Genomic DNA, 18,398 nt, shown 5'->3' with positions numbered 1-18,398 from the left:
TTTCTACTATGTCCAGATTGAGTATTAGTATTAGTTCCTACCTCAAAGGGTCTTTAGAGGTAAAGAAGATAAAGTTACCAAAAGTGCCTGATTTAAATATCATCCCTTGGGACTTCCCTGGTGGCGCAGTGGTTAAGAATCCGCCTGCCAATGCAGGGGACATGGGTTCGAGCCCTGGTCTGGGAAGATCTCACATGCCGCGGAGCAACTAAGCCCGTGTGCCACAACTACTGAGCCTGCACTCTAGAGCCCACGAGCCACAACTACTGAGCCCACGTGCCGCAACTACTGAGCCCGTGTGCTGCAACTACTGAGCCTGCACTCTAGAGCCCGCGAGCCACAACTACTGAGCCCGTGTGCCGCAGCTACTGAGGCCTGTGTGCCTAGAGTCCATGCTCCACAACAAGAGAAGCCACCGCAATGAGAAGCCCGTGCACTGCAGCAAAGAGTAGCCCCCACTCACTGCAAATAGAGAAAGCTCACACGCAGCAACAAAGACCCAACACAGCCAAAAATAAATAAATAAATTTAATAAATAAATAAATATCATCCTTTGTTGTTTTTAGAGTACAAGACTGGAACCAGTTAAAGTGACCCTAAGGCTGGCATGTCAAACAACAACAAAAAAAGATGAAATAGCTAGGAATTCATGTAACAGCAAACATGTAAGACTTTATTGTAGGGCACAGAGGCTTGTCAAAATGCAGACATATGGTATTTATGAGGAGGAAGACCCCAAATCATAAAGAAATCAATTCTCCATAAGTTACCTAATAAGTTTAACACCATCTAATAAAAATATGAACAGGTTTTTACTGGGGGACACAGGCACCAGGGACTGATTTGAAATATGATGTGATAATGAAACAAGAATGGCCAGGAGAGGAACGTTAGCTGCAAAAAAGAATGAGATCTCCCATCTGCAACAACATGGATGGACCTAGAGGGTATTATACTAAGTGAAATAAGTCAGACAGAGAAAGACAAATACCATATATTTCACTTATATGTGTAATCTAAAAAATAAAACAAATGGGGACTTACCCAGTGGCACAGTGGGTAAGACTCCGTGCTCCCAATGCAGGGGACCCAGGTTCGATCCCTGGTCAGGGAACGAGATCCCACATGCATGCCACAACTATGAGTTCAGATGCCACAACCAAGGAGCCCGCCTGCCGCAACTAAGACCCGGCGCAACCAACCAAACAAATAAATCTTAAAAAAAAAAAAAAATTGGCCAAACCAGAATTTTAAAAAATAAATAAAAGCAAAACAAATGAACAAATACAACAAAACAGACGCAGAGTTACAGATACAGAGAATAAACAGGTGGTTGCCAGAGGGGAGGAGGTTAGGGAGAGGAGAGGAATAGGTGAGGAAGACCAAGAGGTACAAACTTCCAGTAGCAAAATAAATGAGTCACAGGTATGAAAAATACAGTGTGGGGAATACAGTCAATAACTATGTAACAATCTTTGTATGGTGACATCTTAGACTTATTGTGGCCATCATTTTGAAATGTATAGAAATACTGAATTACTATATTGTATAACAGGAACTAACACAGTAGGTCAATTATACTTCAAAACAAACTCATGAAAAAAGAGATCAGATTAGTGGTTACAGACGCGGGGGATAGGAGGAAGGGGAACTGGATGAAGATGGTCAAAAGGTACAAACTTCTAGCTAAAAGATAAACAAGTACTAGGGATGCAATGCACAACATGATAATTATAATGAACACTGCTCTATGTTATGTATGAAAGTTGTTAAGAGAGTAAATCCTAAGAGTTCTCATCACAAGGAAAACACTTTTTTCTATTTTTTAATATTGTATCTATATGAGGTGATGGACGTTCACTAAACTTATTGTGATAATCATTTTATGATGCATATAAGTCAAATTATTGCGCTGTTCACTTAAACGTATACAGTACTGTATGTCAATTACATCTCAATAAAACTGGAAGAAAAAATGGGCCAGGAGAACTCTGAAAAAGAAGAGAACAGGGGCACTAGCTCCCCTAGATACAAAGAACACGCTCTTTAAAGCCTCAGTAGTGAACAGTGTGCTGCAGAGTGAAACAGTTATAAGACCAGACAGACCAAGGAGAGCCAAAGGTCCAGAAATAGATCCAAATACATAGGAGAATTTATGATAAAGGTGGCATCACGAATCACCGATGAAAAGATGGTTGGTTCAATTCTAGGTCTGGGGACTACCAGGTAGCCACCTGGAAAAAATTAATGTTGGATCCACACCTCATGCTACACCCGAAGATGAATTCCAACTAGATCAAAAATTTAAACTCAGTATTTGGTCAAAATCTACTACTGGCTTCTGGAATGCCAGAGAACCAACTTCAGCGGCATTTCTGGCATTCCTGAACCTGTGTGGATCAACGACCCCCTGACTGTATACAATCAGGCCGAGTCAGTAATATCAGCAGGGCACAGCACAGAGACTTATTGTTACTATGTGACTATTTGCTTTCAAATAAAGGTAAGCATCCTAGTTGTCCCCTGAGTGGAAAAAGCTTTATGTTCTTTTTTTTTTTTTTTTATGTTCTTTATATGGTGAAATTCTGCCAACTGATGTATTTGCATATTTATTATCATAAGAGTAAAATGCTGCAATACATAAAAACTGTGAAAGCTGTTAATCTCATGGACAGTTACGAGAACCTGAAAATAGTTAAGCAGGAAAAGAGATTTTCAGTAAATATGAATATTAAGAGATACATCTGTTAGATAACTAAGAACATATCCTTTTCGAGCCAATAAATACTTAAAAGTCTATGTATCACCAATAAATACTTAAAAGTCTATGTATCACCTCACACCCATCAGAATGGCCTCCATCCCAAGAACAGAAAATAACAAGTGTTGGTGAGGATGTGGTGGGAATGTAAAGTGGTGTGTCATTATGAAAACTGTATGGAGGTTCTGTAAAAAATTAAAAGTAGAATTACTGTATGATCCAGCAGTCCCACCTCTGGGTACATACCCAAAAGAACTGAAAGCAGGATCTCAAAGAGGTATCTGTACACCCTTGTTCACTGCAGCATTATTCATAAGAGCCAACAGGTGGAAGCAACCCAAGTGTCCACTGACAGATAAATGGATAAAGAAAATGCAGTACATACATGCAACGAAATATTATGCAGCCTTAAAAAAGGGAAATCCTGTCACATGCTACAACACGGACGAATCTCAAGGACATTATGCTAAGAGAAGAAGCCAGTCACGAAAGGACACATCCTATTTGATTCCATTCATATGGAATTTCTAATGTATTCAAAATCATAGAAACAGAAAGTAGAAAAGTGATTATCAAGGGCTGAAGGGAACAGGGAGCGGAATTAATGTTTAGCGGGTATAGAGTTTCAATGTTGCAAGATGAAAAAGTTCTGAAGAGCTGTTGGCCAATAATGTGAATACATATGATACTACTGAACTGCACACTTAAAAATGGTTAAGGTGGTAAATTTGATGTCAAATTTTTTACCACAAAAAATTAAAAATAAAAAAGTCTATGTAGAGAATTCCCTGGCAGTCCACTGTTTAGGACTCTGTGCTTCCACTGCAGGGGCCTGGATTTGATCCCTGGTTGGGGAACTAGGATCACACAAGCCATGTGGCAGAGCCAAAAAAAAAAAAAAAAAAAGTGTCTATGTAATAACACATAGACACTTTTTAAAAAAATTAGATTAAATCAATTTTAATCTTCGTTGAACTTTTTGGCATCTTGGCATTCACATATTAAACAAAATACCCTTTAAGGAATATATTTACTTTTATAGTTAATTCAGTTAGGCCTGGAGTCTTTCAAGGTTATCCTTTTACAAGGTCATCTCCTTCCTCAGTTAAAAGTGAGCCATTTGGTTTTGCGGATGTACAGTTGGAGAGACCAAAATAAGCAAATAGCTGATGGTGCTGATAAATTGCCGTTCTTGCAGTAGACTGTCAAATTTTCCACATATAACTATTAAAATTTTATAATGAAATTGTAATGTTTTAAAGTTTTTTTTTAATAAAACTTCAGTATTCCAGAACTTTATTTGTTCTATAATGATGATTTGGGTCTCTACCACATCTGATTGTAACATTCAACTATTCAGCATGTGGCTAAAATGTGAATCCAGTGCATCTTCAGGAGAGAGAAAGAAAGAAAGGAAACATAAAAATACAAGAAGAAAACATAGGCTAATTGCTTTATAAACCTGGGACTGCAGATAAATTTGCCTACACAGAAATCCAAATAACTTTCAATAGTAACATACGCAATAGACAAAGATGGAAGACAAATGACAAACTCCCAACATTTTCAATTCATATCATAAACAAATATATAAACATCTCCTAGAAACTGATGAGAAAAAACAACCAGCAATCCAATTTGAAAACAGGCAAGAAGATAAAGAGTTCACAGAAAAAGAAATAAAAGAGTTATTAAATATATGAAAAGGAACTCAAGATCACTCATAATTCAGAAATGTACCTATTTGTCACCTATTAGATTGGCAGAAATCCAAAGTTTGAAAAACACTGTTTAGTGAAGCTATTTGGAAAATGGAGACTTACTCACATAGGTGCTGGGAATGGAAATTGGTACAAATGTAGAGAACAATTGGGAAAAAACTATCAAAACACATATGCATATGTCCTTTGACCCAAGAATTCCACTTCTGGGAATTTATTCTACAGATATACATCTATGCAAGCAATGCATATCATTCACTACAGCAACACTTATCAATGCAAAAGAATGGAAATGCAGCAAATATCCAGCCGTGGGGGGGATGGATAAATAATTATGTATCATACAATACCAACCATACAATAAAATATTATGCACTTGGAAAAAAACAACAACAAAGAATCCTCTGTGCCCTACTACAGAATGACCTCCAAAATCTATTATGTGACAAAGCAAGATGTACAATAGTACATACATTCTGTATACAGAATGCTCTTTTGTGGGGGAAAAAAAGGGGGGGGGGGAATAATACAAATTTCTATTTGCTTGAATTTGAATTTAAAAACTCTACCCCTTTGTATATTATTTTTGAATCACGTGAATGTACTATCTCTTTGTGATAGACTGCATTATTGGTCCCAATTCTTCATCCTCCCTGTAGCCACACCCTTGCTTTGGCCTCACTGTGGGTGGAATGTACTTTCCCACCCCTTGACAGGGCTTGGCCGTGTGACTTGCTTTCATCAAGGATATATGGGTAGAAATGATCGTAAGCCAGTGGCTTGCCAAAAATCAGAAAATACTACAAAGCCACAGGAACCAAGTCATTATGGTGTTGGTAGTAATTCATAAATTGCACGTTAGACAAAAAAGAGAGAAGAATCCTGAATTAGATTCCAGAATATACAGTCAGTCCTCCACATCTGTGGGTTGCACATCCTTGGACTCAACCAACTACAAATCAAAATTATTCAGGAAAAAAAAGTCCAGAAAGTTCCAAAAAGCAAAACTTGAATTCGCCACTCACTGGCAACTATTTATACAGATTTTAGATTGTATTAGGTATTATAATTAGACATAATTTAAAGTATATGGGAGGATGCACAAAGGTTATATGCAAATGCTACACCATTTCATATAAGGGATTTGAGCATCCACAAATTTTGGTATCCTCAAGGGTCCTGGAACCAATCCCCCATGGATACCAAGGAACAACTGTATGGCAGGTTAACATATGACAGAGATGCGTTCAGTTCAGTGGAAAAAAGATGGAGTGTTTAACACATAGTACTGGCACAAGTGGCTATCTACCTAATGAAAATAAAATGGGACACATATACTAGGTACAAAAATAAATTCCAGGTAGGTTAAAAGCATAAGTTAAAACAATTAATAAAAAAATCTTGCAAAAAAAATTAAGAGAATACACTCATAATCAAACGATCAAGGAGATGTCCCTAGTGAGGTCTGGAAACCTAGAAGCTATAAAAGACATAATTGATGACCCAAAAATGAAAAATATTTGTATGAAAAATGATACCACAAAGTCAACAGACAAAAGATTATTTGTAAAAAATATTTTTCAATGCGGGACAAAAGATGAGCAGCAAAAATACACAAAGAACTCTTACAAACTGATTTAAAAAAAAAAAAGGAGGGGCTTCCCTGGTGGCGCAGTGGTTGAGAATCTGCCTGCCAATACAGGGGACACGGGTTCGAGCCCTGGTCTGGGAAGATCCCACATGCCGTGGAGCAACTGGGCCCGTGAGCCACAATTACTGAGCCTGCGCGTCTGGAGCCTGTGCTCCACAACAAGAGAGGCCGCTATGATGAGAGGCCCGTGCACCGTGATGAAGAGTGGCCCCCACTTGTCACAACTAGAGAAAGCCCTCGCACAGAAAGAAAGACCCAACACAGCCATAAAATAAATAAATAAATAAAAATTAAAAAAAAAAAAAAAAAAGAGGGCTGTTACCAGAGATAACCTTTAAAAAAAAAAAAAAAAAAAAGGAGGTCCCACTTCTGGTAATAATAAGGTAGCTTGTATCAGACCAAATATCCTATAGATTACAACTACAAACTCTGGGTGAAACGAGAAAAACAATGATCTGAAGGCACTGGCAAAAACCGGAAGGGAGACAACACTTGGAAGAGAGACAACACTTGGAAGAAGGAACAGCAGTGGCTGAATTCTGTATCTTTATAAGCTTTGTGTCTATAGCTCCAGTGATAAAAATCCACCACCTTGGCGGAATCCCAAATCCTGCATATAAACTCTTCCCACACCTCTGGCTGACCCCTGAACCATGCATGTGCATGGCAGACTTGAAGCAGCCTAGTTAAAAGCGTCGAACAGATTTCACCTACTACCCATCAAAGGGAGACAGAGTTTGGAGTGTGAGTTCAGCCTACTTAACAAACAAACAAATTAGAAACATAACAGAATCCATAGTTTCTGCAACACATCATTCATAATGTCCAGAATATCATCCAAAATTACTAGACATGTGAAAAGCAAGAAAACGTGACCCAAACTCAGTAGAAAAGGCAATCACTGGAACATCTAACATCTGAGATAACCCAGATGTTAGAATTAGCAGAAAAGGATCTTAAAGAAAGTTGTTATAACTATGCTCAAGGATGCAAAGAAAGAAATCTCAGTAGAGGACTAGGAAATTCTAGATCTTAAATATCTAAAATAAAACATTATTGGAACTGGCTTAACAGCAGATTGGAGGAGGGAAGAAGGAGTCAGTGAACTTGAAACCAGATCAATAGAAATGATCTAATTTGAGGAACCAAGACAAAGAAAATTAGGAAAAGATACGAACAGAGCCTCAGAGACCTGTGTGACAACATCAAAAGGACATGGGACACAACATGTGTGTAGTTGGTGTCCCAGAAGGGCAGGAGAGAAAGAAGAGGGCAGCAAAAAGCTTTGAGGAAATAATGACCAAAGTCAAATTTGGCGAAAGACAAATTTACAGATCAAAGTGCCCAGCAAACCCCTAACAGGATAAATACATACAAAATCTAGGCACATCACAAACTGCTAAAAACCAAAAATAAAGAGAAATTCTGAGAGCAGCCAGAGAAAAACACCATATTATATACAGGGGAGTGACTATTCAAATGACCACTAACTTCTGACTTCCAGCAAGGAGACCAGAAGACAGCAGAACATCTTTAACGTGCTGAAAAAAAAAAAAAAACAAAACCAAAAAAAAAAAAACCACCTGTCAACCTGGATTTCCACATCCAGTGGAAATATCCTTTAAGAATGAAGGCAAAAGAAAGACATTTTCAGATAAACTAAAGCGAGAAGAATTCACCATCAGCAGACCTGCACCACAAGAAACCCTAAGGGAAGTTCTTCAAGCTGAAGGGAAATGATAACCAGAGGGAAACTTCAAGAAGGAATGAACCAGAAACTGTAAATCTGTGGGTAAATATAAAAGGCTATCTTTTTACTCTCTTACCTTCTCGCATTACAGCTATCACATAAAGTTCAAGGATGGTAAGTGAAACTCTAAGGTTGCAAGGCCGTTGCATTTGGTACATTATTAACGAAGTAGACTGAAAAGTTGAGCGTGTGTATTGGGGTCCCTAAAGCAACCGCAAAAAAGAATGCAAGGAGCTGTGGGTGCAGTGCCAAGGGCCTGTGTCTCAACAGGAGTGTGGGGCATGTGCACATTTGTCCACACTGATGAAACTGTACACTTCTTAAGATCTGTGCGTATCGCTGTATGTAATTTATATCTAAATCTTTTAAAAAAAACGTTTTCTTAAGAAAAAAAAAAAGTGCCTGGCTCAGAGTAGTTATTCAATAACTTACTTATTATTGTTAGTATTCTGCTAAACTTCAGAACATCAGTTTAAGAAATACTGTCCTATCTTAGGGCCTATTTATTGAGCACATGCTTGTCCTTCTGCCTGGAATGTTCTCACCCCACACTCTTCTCCTGGAAAATGCCTAGGCATCCCTCGGTCTTAGCCTAAATGGCATTTCCTTTGGGAAGCCTTGCCTAATATTCTCCCAGCAATGGACAAATTAATATAACCAATCACATGCTCCCACAGCACCCTGGGCTTGCAGCACTTGCTGCCTGTTGCCCATTTCCTATGAGGCTGTAGGACCCACAAGGGCACTGGCTTTGCTCACTGCTGAATTCTCTACCCTCAGCACAGTGCCTGGTACCCAGAGACAAAAGGCTCCCAAACCTCTTTTCTCCTTCCCAACGTACCGTTTGGCTCTTTCCAGGTCGTCATTGGCTTGCTCCAGCTCTCTGATGTATTTCTGAAGTTGATCTTTAATGGCTTTTGTCTGGGCAAGGTCATCCTCTAAGGCTGAGATCTGCCGGTAGCCTTCAGAATGCTGCGTTTCAAACTTCTCCTGAAGGACAGAATCAACACTGAGTGAATGATTTAAGACTCCCGACGAGGATGTTTATCTCCCTTCCCTGTCATCTCCTTAGGACACTGAAGGTTAATCCTGGGACAGAACGCTCTCCGTTGCAGCGCATGTGTGTTGTCCCTAGCTGCTGAGCACCCATTCCTCCCCCTCTGCACAGCCCGCCGGCACGCCAATTTCTTTATAATTAATTTATTTTTATTATTTATTTATTTATTTTTGGCTGTTGGGTCTTCGTTGCTGCGTATGGGCTTTCTCCTGTTGCGGCGAGCGGGGGCTACTCTTCATTGCAGTGCGCGGGCTTCAGTAGTTGTGGCTCGCAGGCTCAGTAGCTGTGGCACACAGGCTTAGTTGCTCCACAGGATGTGGGATTCTTTCCGGACCAGGGCTCGAACCCGTGTCCCCTGCACTGGCAGGCGGATTCTTAACCACTGCGCCACCAGGGAAGTCCCACGCCAATTTCTTTAGGGGATTTCTCTCTCCCTTATTCTAGGATCTTTGTGGGACCAGCCTTCCCATCACACTCACTCAGGATGCCAGAGGACAAGCCTAAGCTCAGTCAGGAGAACCTTCTGTCCACAGACATGGACTCTTAAGCAAATGAGGGATGATGTGGGGAACGGGGGCCATCAAGCTGTCAAGGCCCGAGTGCTTCCTGAGCATCTTATACCTGCCGCCTCCCACACTGGTCCCTGCAGCCTCTGGTATCAAGCAGCCCCCACCAATCTTCAAAGTGATCATTTTGTGCAAGGCGTCCACAGCCACAGAAAGCCTCATAAACCTCTCCGAGCCTGATCCACAAGGGCAATGCCGATGCACTTCACGTGATTCCCCTGGATTACAGACAGAATAGCAGGAATCACAACGGCTTTGTTGCCTGTGCCTCACAGTCAGATCATGGACTCAGTTTGACAACTGTTCTGACTTTGTGACCCAGGACACTCTCCCTGCGGCATGGGGGAGTTAGGAAGTTCTGGGCCTCTGAGGAGGGAGAGAGAGAAGGGAGGGAGGGAAAGGGAGGCAGGAGGGAAGGGAAGAAGGAAAAAAACAAAACTGTTGTTTTTACCAAAAGAAGCTTAGGGTGATCTAGCCGGTGCTTTCCAAGGCAAGGCACAGCCCACATGACGTCTCAACCAACCTGCTGCTGCGCAGCTACGGCAGCTAACATTTACCACAGGTCTACTCTGTGCCAGCCTCTGGGCTCAGGAGGCTGTTTTTGTTGCCTCATTTAACGCCATTTCAGAGACATGGGAACTGAGGCTCAGTCACTTCGTCAGCCCAAAGTCAACTGGAAGCACATGACTGAGCCAAGATCCATCCTGGCCACCTGGGCTTGCGCTCTTAGAACAACTACACTAAACTGCCCTCAACTACTTCCATCCAGGTCACATAGGAACTGATCACATGTGTGTGCGCACACACGCACGCACACACGCACACACACACACACTCACTCACTCACTCACTCCGGCTCTGGCTCCTTTCTCAAATTACTTTCCATCGTCAGACACCCTTACCACCTTTCCTTCATCTACAAACATGAAAGAAAACACTCACTTCCCACAGGAAAGGCCCAAGTCTAATTAGAAAGTTAGAAAAACAGGCCAACTCCTCTTCTTGAGTCAGTCCAGTAAACAAAGCTGTTGCTAGAAACAGTCTGGAGGCACTGGGGAGAGTGATGTAATGGTGACCGGGCCAGAGAGGCGTGGCCAGAGCCACGGTGAAAGAAGAAGGTCCACAGAACAGGCAGATTATTTACAGGGCGAGGACAGGGAGGGGTGTCACATCCTCACGCTGCTTTGCTCGGTCTCCTCTGATACTCTGTTTCCTGGCTATGAGCACAGAAGCGTCTTGGCTCAGACAAGCAGGGGCAGACCAGGCCCAGGCACGGGCGAATTCCCAGGCGTGGCTCTGATGGCTTCCCACCCTTGATTTGGGTGCCTCCCCAAATAAAACAGGAGGATGCAGGATCCTAGGTCATTAACCTAAATTCCAACACAGGTTCCAAGAAGACGCAGCTACTGGGCTTGTCCACCAGCATAAGGATTCACATGTTGTCCTTTGAACTTGGGGACATGAAAAGCTGTTGCGCTTTCATTTGGGGCTAATTATAATAAACTGTCAGCTGATGGAGGCATCAATAGATGCTCTGTTGGATCCCTTGCAAGCTTTTTTATTCAACTTGCAATGAATAAGCCACTTGTCAAGGAGTCTGACTCAGTTGAAGACTTTCCTCTTAGGTGACAGAAATATGTGCTGGGGGCAGTTCTTCACTCCAAGGTAGTTCTGTTTCCTCGCCTGCTTCACACCCTGTGTCTCGTGAACCTGCCATGTAGTTGCAATGAAGAGGTCTTCTGCCGGTTCAGTGGCTCAGTCTGGAAGTGGTTAATTACTTAGCAACTGCATGATATTTAGTCAGCACGTCCTCCTACCCTCTCCAAACGATGGTTCATACCACTAGTCTTCCCATCCCTGAGCCCCCTTCAGTGTAAGGGCTGTAAAAATTCCCCAGTGCCTAGGGCAGGGGCCAGGCTGTTAACAAAAGGAGTGACGTGGGCCACGTGTAAGCAGCGAAAGACACTCAGTCCCCGGTGTCAGAGTTGGGGGGGAAAGGACAGAAGTGGGGAGCGGGGGCAAACTGGAGAAGGCTTGCTCTGTCTAAGCAACCACAACTCAGCTTTTTGCCGGTGTGGAAGAAGGCCGGCCTGGGGTAACCAGATCCACCAAAGGAAGATCAAAGGAAGTCGGAAATCTACGTTTTCACAAGAAGCCTCACAACTCTGAATGTTGATACTAAGTATTTAAAAAAAAAAACCCCACTAAAGATATATATTTTACTATCAAAAGAACAAACTGTAAGCAAACCCTCACCTCTAGTTAACAGCCTACTGCAGTATTTACAGGGAAGTGTACAGATGTTGGTGATTCACTTTGAAATGCATTGGGGAGATGGACTGATGGATGGATAGATATATAATAAAGTATGTAAGTATGGCAAAGGTCATTGGTAGAGCCCAGGTGGTGGATACAGGTGTTCACTGGAAAATTCTTTCAACCCTACTGTGTGCTTGAAAACTTTCATGATACAACGTTGAGTGAAAACCACTAAAGGCTTAAGCGAACAACATCTATGGGCCAGACTGACCCGTGGGTGGCCAGCGGGCTCTGTGGTCCATGCCGTAAAAGCTCAGAGTCCACTGCTCAGTTTCTACGGTCTGTGTGGTCCTCCCTCTGCTACTCCCCACCCCTCGATCCCCAATCCGTTTGTTGGCCCCGCTTTCTCCCACGTGCTAGTAAAGCCAGATTCCCAAGGTCCACTTGACAGTCATTCTTGCCCGTGTCTGTGGCAGTTCCATATTAACTCTTCATCAAACCCTTGTACACCAAGTTGCTGGCTAGACACACACACACACCTTCAAACACCAGCTCAAGTCCCTCCCATCTCCTCCATGACGCTGTCTCCAACCCGTGCAAATCTCTCTCAGGAGGATCTCATGGCCCGTACCACATAACTGAGCATCTTTTCGCTAAGTGCTTCCAGCTGTTAGGTCTGTCTTCCCCACAAAGCTTCCAGAGGGCAAGGGACACATCCCCTTCCACTGTGCATCACACCTAGCCCGGGACTCACACGGCAGGGCCTTGGCTAGTTCTCCCAGTGGCTCAGCAAAATATATATGAGGAGCTTTGTTTTAAACAGAAAAAAAAAAACAAGACATGCAGACATGCTGGGGCCCCACCCAGACTTCCTGAGAATGGGAATCTCAGGGCAGGGTGGGTCCAGGCCTGTCTGATGTTTATGAGGCTGGCCAGGTGACCCTGCCTGGCAGTGAGGGCTGAGAGCTGTCCCTAGGGCACAGAGTTACACTTTGTGATCATCTGCTAAGCTCTACAGAGTGTCCAAAAGGCATTCTTTACCCTGCAGAGAAGTGGTTCTCCAGATACTTGGCAATGTCTGCAGATATTTTTGGTTGTCACAACCTGGGGGAGGGGGTGCTACTGGCATCTAGTGGGTGGAGACCAGGATGCTGTTAAACAGCCCACAGTATGAAACTCAGCCCCCACAAGAGAATCATGTGGCTGCCTTCAAATGTCAACAGTGCCCAGGCTGAGGAATCTGCTCTGTCCAACAGGACTTTCCGTAACGATGAAGACATTCTACAGCCTCTCTGTCCCACAGTGACACCCACTAGAGACGTGTGGCCTTTGAGCACTTGAAATATTGGCTAGTATGACTGAGGAATTAAATTTCTATTTATTTTATTTTAATTAACTTAATGTCAGTAGCCGCACGTGGCTAGGGGTGACCATTCTGGACAGCATAACCCTGGGCCTTATAATATAACAATCAGCAATTCCAGAGACACTCCATACTCTAGAAAGGTCTACCTTCCACGTGCCTTGCAGGATCGTCACCAACAGCCAAGAATGGCCGTGGGACATGTGTGAGACCTGCCTCTCACAGAGCGCCTCCATCAGGGGCATCAAGAATTCAAGTGCCACACGTGCCCGGCAGGCCTGGGGGTGGGAGTGAGCCCGGGGCCAAGTCTGCAGGCTCCCTTTTCCAGTCACGGCGCTGGACGCCATCCACACCTGCATGCGTCCCCTTCTCACCCCCTCACCTTGATGGTTTCCAGCTCCACGCGAAGGCGGTTGTTTTCTGACAGCAGGTCCCTGTTCCTGGTTTCAATTTGTTGCAGCTGTGTCTCCAATTCAGCTTCATATTCTCGGCTTCCCTCCTGGAATTCTCGGAGTTCCTCTTGAGTGTTCTCTGCCCTACAGAATTCCCAGGCGTTAGCTGATCATTTACTGAGCGCTTACGTGCTGCTGTTATACATGTATCAGCTCTTTATTCAACTGCCTTTTGAGGCAGAAACTGTCATTGTCCTCATTATACAGATGAGAAGATGAGGTGACTTGTCTCGAGGTCAAACAAGTCAGAAACAGAGCTTGGGCCTGCCCCCAGGTGTGCCTGACTCCACAGCCCTTTCTTAACCAATTCACTCTCCACACATTCATTCCACTTGTACTTTTTGGAGCCCAACATGTAGTAAACACACTTTGGATTGTGTATTCTCTGCAGATTTATTTGCAAGTAGAAACTGGACATAATACAAATGCTCACTTATCACACCACTATCATGGGTCCCTGCCCCATATCCCAAACACCCAATTCTACCTTCTCAATCCTTAAAAGTCAAGGGATATCTTTTTTTTTTTTTTAACACCAAGCCTAAATTCTCTTTAAATCAAACTAAGAATAAAGAAATTACAGGAGCCGGAATAAGACCTCCCTGTGTAGATTACAAGAGTCCATGAGAAATAAAAAGAAACAACGTTAAACACACACACACACACACACACACACACACACACACACACACACACACACACACACACACACACACACACACACACACACACACACACACACACACACACACACACACACACACACACACACACACACACACACACACACACACACACACACACACACACACACACCCCTCCAACCCAGATATGGGCACTGAAACACTGGTTTCAAATTTAAAAATCTGTAACAACCCATTTTGCTAGGCATAGGGAGAAGTTCTTTCCCCACACACGAAGGGCAGACCAGATACGGCATCCAGGAGCTGATAAAACCCTGCGAGAAAATAAGCTGGGAAGTAGCACAGCCGTTTGCTTAGGACCCTAGGCTTTGGGGTTCAAATTCCAGCTCTGTTACTCCCCTGGCTGTCTGACCTTGGGCAAGTTGACTTGCTTTCACTGAGGCTCAGTTTCCTCATTTGTAAAATGGGGTGAGAATGGTTTCTCCACGGGACGCTGTTGAGATTTAACTGAGATGTATGTTAAGCCCTTCACAGTGCCTGGCACATAGTAGGCCCACAATAAATGGTTGCTGCCATCACTATGGGAAGAAAAAGCAAGGTGAACTTTGGAGAACTGACCTCTGCTTGTAGGTCATAGCCAGGTCTTTCCAATAGTTAGCTTCTTCCCCCTCGGAGTTGAAAGTCTTTCCCGAGTCCTCCATTGTGAAAACGGGGGAAAAGATTATTATTCTTGTCTCATGATGTCTAGAAGAGAAAGTTTTAAAATTATTACCCACATCTGGTTAAACAGCTGATCTTTAATGGGGAAAAAAAATTCCTAGACTTTATGCTGGATTAAATGTGGCAAAAAACATTTGCCAAAAAACTAAAACTAAACCCAGACAAAATACAGCCCACCTGCACATTACATTCCATGGATAAACCTACCAGGGGGCTTCCCTGGTGGCAGAGTGGTTAAAAATCTGCATGCTAATGCAGGGGATGTGGGTTCGAGCCCTGGTCCGGGAAGATCCCACATGCTGCAGAGCAAATAAGCCCATGCGCCACAACTACTGAACCTGCATTCTAGAGCCTGCGAGCCACAACTACTGAAGCCCACGTGCCTAGAGCTCGTGCTCCGCAACAAGAGAAGCCACCGCAATGAGAAGCCCACGCACCGCAACTAAGCTCTCCACAAGAGAAAGCCCGCGTGCAGCAACAAAGACCCAACGCAGCCAAAAATAAAATAAATAAAATAAATGTACTAAAAAAAAAAAACCTACCAGGACTTGCTGATTTATTACATTTAGTGGGGGGAGGGGAGGATGTCTCACGGGTTCTAACTTAGGCAACCAGGTGCCACCACCATCCCCATCACCAGAGACAGAATCAGAAGGAAAAGTCTTTAGGGTGAGGGGATACTGAACCCAGCTTGGGACATTTTTAATTGGACGTGCCTGTGATACATCGAGATGCAACACTGGATCTGAAACTCGGGGTGAAGTCCAGGCTAACAATACAAACTTAAGAATCATGAGTTTGTAGCTGGTTCTTCCTTTTTTCTTGTGACAGAACCACGAGATAATTGACTGAGAACTATTTATGGATCTCTGAGGAGTGCCAGTGTTTGAAAGCTGGGAAGAGAAACAGTGATCAGAGACAGAGGAGAAACAGGTGAGAGAGATGAGAAGCAGAAGAGTGAGCTGTCCTGGGAGTAGACGGTTTCAAGGGGAAAAAAGAGAACGTTCCACAGTATCCAAGATGCAACAGAGAAGCTGGGAAGGTAAGGACTGGGAAATATCCACCCACAAGACTTGGCAAAATGTTGGTCACTGGTGATGTGAGCAAGAATGGTTTCAACACAGGGAGGAGGGGTAAACAGGGTGGAGGAGTAACTAGGAGGTGAGGAAGAGGAAGTAGATGGGATTTTGGAGAACTGGGTATGAGAAGAAAAGGAGACACATTAGATAGTAGCCAGAGGGGAGTGCTGATAAGGGCCTGGACTCTGAGGACGCTGAGCTATCCAGAGCAGAGGTTAGGGAACAAATTTCTATTGACAGTTATCGGTCTATGGACTCCCGGCTGATAGAGCCTCTCAATGTAACAGCTTATTTTCTCAATTTATTTAAGACTCTGAGCTTGTCAAAAGGTCTTTAGGAAACCAAATGAGATCTCTCCAAAGTCCCTTCTTCCCCTCAAGCTAGCTCATGGTTCTGTCTTTGGGGACAACAGAATGAACACAACCCCTCACTCTGCAAGACATAACTAACAAGCTGTATATCTGGCTAAATATACAAATAATTCCGCTAAATATGTCAGTGTTGACATGGACACAATCACCAACTTCTGGATCCCTGGTAGAAACTGAACAATGATACCTACACCAGTAAGCACAGTACTTACTGATAACTCTACATTTGTTAGGACCTGTATTCACACCTCTTCCTCCAAATTTCTCTCCCTTCCCTAATTCAGAGAAAACATGCATGTCCCCACCCACTCCCTTCTGGGGAACAGAGTTTCTCTGAAAGCTTGACTAAAGCAGAGAAGCTGGATGGAGTAGAAAGTTGTTAATTTGATTTTTTTTTTTTCCAGTCCATCATTCCTTCTTCCATCTTTCTGTAACAGCACCCTAACATTCCCTTGGGGAAACCAATTCTACACTCCTTCCATGGGGCTCAGATGGACCTGACATCATCTTCTGCATCTGGGAGAACTCATGCCTCCAGCATCATCGGTAACGGGCTCAGAGGTGGGCCTAACCCAAGCTGAACCAATGACAAGGATCAGCCTAATCCAAACTGAGCCAATGATTGGCTCAGGGGTGCATGTAACTCAAGCTGAGCCAATGAGTGTCCAGGCCCAGGCCTTTCATGGAGCTATCAAGAAAGAAACTCTCTGGAGTTGTTAACTAACCTTACTGTAGTAATTATTTCACAAAATATACGTCTCAAACCATCACGTGCTACACCTTAAACTTACACAACGTTATATGTCAATTATATCTCCACAAAGCCCAAGGGGGGTAGGCGGGGAGAAGAAACTCTTTCCATTAGGGTTTGTGGTGGTCATCTTGCTATCACAAGGGAGGAGCCTGCCTGAGAATGAAGCCAAAACAAAGGAAAGCAGGGCCAAGAAGTGGAGAGACTGGGTCCTGACAATATCATTCGGACACCTGGGTCCAGTCATTCCTGATTTAAGGTTAGGAGAGATAATCAACTCCCTTTCTTGGTTGGACCAGTTAGGTCTGGATTTCTGCTACAAGAGAGGTCTAATTAACGTTTGGAGTAAAAGATCTTGTTTGCTGAAAGTACAAAGGATAGAGCACCTAGAGTGTAAATAACAGTAATTACCATGGTGACGGGTAAGGGTAAACCTAATTCTGGTAATCCCTGCTCAAGCCGCAAGCTCTAATGAGCCCAGAGCTCATCTAGTGTGGGGTCACCAAACCAATGTCTATAGCGTTAAGAGCCCAGAGCCCATGCAACTGTAACTGAGTGCTGTGTGGCCATTAATGATCATATTGAGGACAGTCTCAACTGCACAGCATGGGAGGAATTCTGTGTACAGGAGGGTGAGAAAGTGAGGAACTAGGAACAATGAATGTACACTGACTTTTCTTGATGTTTGGAAAAAGATCACGTCCAAGTTCAACGTAATGAGTCCCCGCCCACTTCTCTAAATATTTCCTACAGCCCTACCCCTCACTCGCTTACGCTGCAGCCACACTGCCTTCTTTCTGTTCCTTGAACACACCAAGCTTGCTCCCACTCAGGGTCTTTGAACTGGCTGTTCTCTCTGCCTGGAATGCTCTTCCCTCAGATCTCTGCTAGCAGATTTCCTTCTTGCTGTTCAGATCACAGCTGAACTGTCTTCCCCAGAGAGACCTTATCTGAACATCCCACCAAATACCTCCTCCAGCCCTTCACTATCATATTAACCCCTGCTTTGTTTTATTTCATCACTTTATGAGTTTTGTTTTTGTTTTATCTTCCTCCACTGGAATGTCAGTTTTGAGCACAGGGACCTTCACCATCTTGCTTTTTTATTCCCAATTCCTTGAACAGTGCCTGGCATATAATAGGCTTTCAATAAATGCTTGTGGAAGGAAGGAACACAGGGAAAGATAGAGACTGGTCACTCACTGGAAGGGGATGTGAGGTTAAGGAAAAGAAGCAAGAGACCCTCTGAAGGC

General features: G+C 43.4%; 1 protein-coding gene across 1 annotated transcript in view; it reads right to left on the bottom strand.

The window, feature by feature from the left end:
- NDE1 (nudE neurodevelopment protein 1) overlaps positions 1–18,398 on the bottom strand; it is a 29,864-nt gene that overhangs the window by 7,540 nt on the left and 3,926 nt on the right. The window contains exons 2-4 of the mRNA XM_036824598.1: positions 14,843–14,968; positions 13,511–13,664; positions 8,725–8,873 (exon numbers count right to left, since the gene is read on the bottom strand). Coding sequence (XP_036680493.1) covers positions 8,725–8,873; positions 13,511–13,664; positions 14,843–14,925 — 386 coding nt within the window. The 5' untranslated portion in view covers positions 14,926–14,968. The remainder of the gene's footprint in view (positions 1–8,724; positions 8,874–13,510; positions 13,665–14,842; positions 14,969–18,398) is intronic.

The sequence above is a fragment of the Balaenoptera musculus genome, chromosome 15, assembly GCF_009873245.2.
Source record: "Balaenoptera musculus isolate JJ_BM4_2016_0621 chromosome 15, mBalMus1.pri.v3, whole genome shotgun sequence".
In the NCBI taxonomy this organism is placed as follows: domain Eukaryota; kingdom Metazoa; phylum Chordata; class Mammalia; order Artiodactyla; family Balaenopteridae; genus Balaenoptera; species Balaenoptera musculus.
This window is presented reverse-complemented; position numbering and strand designations above follow the sequence as displayed.